Source organism: Agrilus planipennis, unplaced genomic scaffold (genome assembly GCF_000699045.2).
Source record: "Agrilus planipennis isolate EAB-ADULT unplaced genomic scaffold, Apla_2.0 scaffold122, whole genome shotgun sequence".
In the NCBI taxonomy this organism is placed as follows: domain Eukaryota; kingdom Metazoa; phylum Arthropoda; class Insecta; order Coleoptera; family Buprestidae; genus Agrilus; species Agrilus planipennis.
The window spans coordinates 238,758-240,206 of NW_020438884.1; the positions used below are offsets into that span (position 1 = coordinate 238,758).

The following is a 1,449-nucleotide window of genomic DNA, read 5'->3' on the forward strand; positions in this document are numbered from 1 at the left end:
ATAGATTATAATTTATATTTTACACCTATAATATAAGAAATGCTTGAATAACAACCACTTTCAAAATAATTGTTAAAGCTGCCAAGGATTTTTTTCATTTTGTTCTATAATATAAACTTTGTAAATATGTATTATTACTGATCATTGTAGTAGTAACGATTTTAATGAATTTTGCGCCAAAAAAGGTTCTTTCTTTATGAAATCGTTTCTAGTTCTCGCGTGTCCCGCCCAAGGAAATCTTCACCGGAAGCAGTGGACGCAGCAGGAGATCCCTCGTCAAAATCTCGTTATTACGAAGATCGCTACAGAGAACGCGAATCAGGCAGGAGAGATGCCGAACGGGAAAGGGACCGTGACCGAGATCGTAGGGACGAGTCCCATCGTTCACGACATTAAGGATTTATTTTCACTTATCATGTGACGCTCTATTTAAAATCTTAACTAGATTACTGTCAATGTAACATTACTGATTAATATGTATTGTAAACGAAAATGTGTTAGATTCTCTATTCGTCGGTTTCCCTTTGTTTCTGTCAGGAACCGACTTTTCTGTTTTAAGTAAAATATTACCAAATAGTAGAGCTCAAATGTACGATGAAATTTCGATTTTAGTTTCAATGTATCTTTTAAATAAGTAATCGCGTGCGTGTCGTTTTTCTTTTTTCTTGCGTTTAATCTTACAAAGTAGACTTAATTAATTAAGGATTCAAAAAGATTAAGGAAAAAGAGGAAGAGGAATGAAGAAAGAAGGAATCGATGGAAGGGCAACTTGGAAAAGAAGATTGTATTCTTTCACGTGGATGTTATAAAAAAATATTTGTACAAATTGTGTTAATTATTTTACCACGAACTGAATCTCATCCCTTCATTACCTTTCTCCATATTTTATTTTTACGTTTGTAGAAGTAGTTGTATGATGTGTAAGTATTGGTTGTATAATTAACTAAAATGCGGAAAGTTTCTTTACGTAAGACGAAAAAAGGTTTAATCAGTATTTTTTTTAATAAGCTGGTGTATTTGTTTAGTGATTGTATTTTTTGGATTGGCAAATTTTATTTAAGTCGAAATTTTTTTTATTCATTGATTAAAGGAGTCTAGTCAAATGGATGAAAAATATTGTGACGCCCCATTTTTTTTGTACATTATTAAATTGTTTTCGACTTTACATAAATAATATGTAGTTTACAATAAGCCTTATCCACTGAATCAAGGCTCGTGTCTTAAAATATGTTCAAATTTAAAATTTCTTCGTTATTAATACAAGAATAGCAATGCCAATCATTTTTGACTTTTTTAAAAGTTGTAAAGTATATCAGTACAAATTAAGATTAAATTTTATAAATATTTCTATAATTCTTTATGTAAGATATAATACACATATGTATTTTTTTATTTGACCGCAATATTTATTTTAATAGCTATTTTTTGTTTATTAGTTACATAAAGTAC

At 29.7% G+C, this 1,449-nt stretch overlaps 1 protein-coding gene across 3 annotated transcripts in view; it reads left to right on the plus strand.

Annotated features, from left to right (window-relative positions):
- The window catches only part of LOC108736372 (cleavage and polyadenylation specificity factor subunit CG7185), a 10,912-nt gene that overhangs the window by 6,279 nt on the left and 3,184 nt on the right, over nucleotides 1-1,449 (plus strand). For 2 of the 3 annotated variants that reach the window (XM_018468772.2, XM_018468773.2), the window contains exon 8: nucleotides 213-1,430. The exons of the other annotated variant lie outside the window; for it this stretch is intronic. In XM_018468772.2, coding sequence (XP_018324274.1) covers nucleotides 213-396 — 184 coding nt within the window. In that variant the 3' untranslated portion in view covers nucleotides 397-1,430. Of the gene's footprint in view, nucleotides 1-212; nucleotides 1,431-1,449 lie in introns of those variants that run through there. 3 annotated transcript variants of the gene reach the window in all.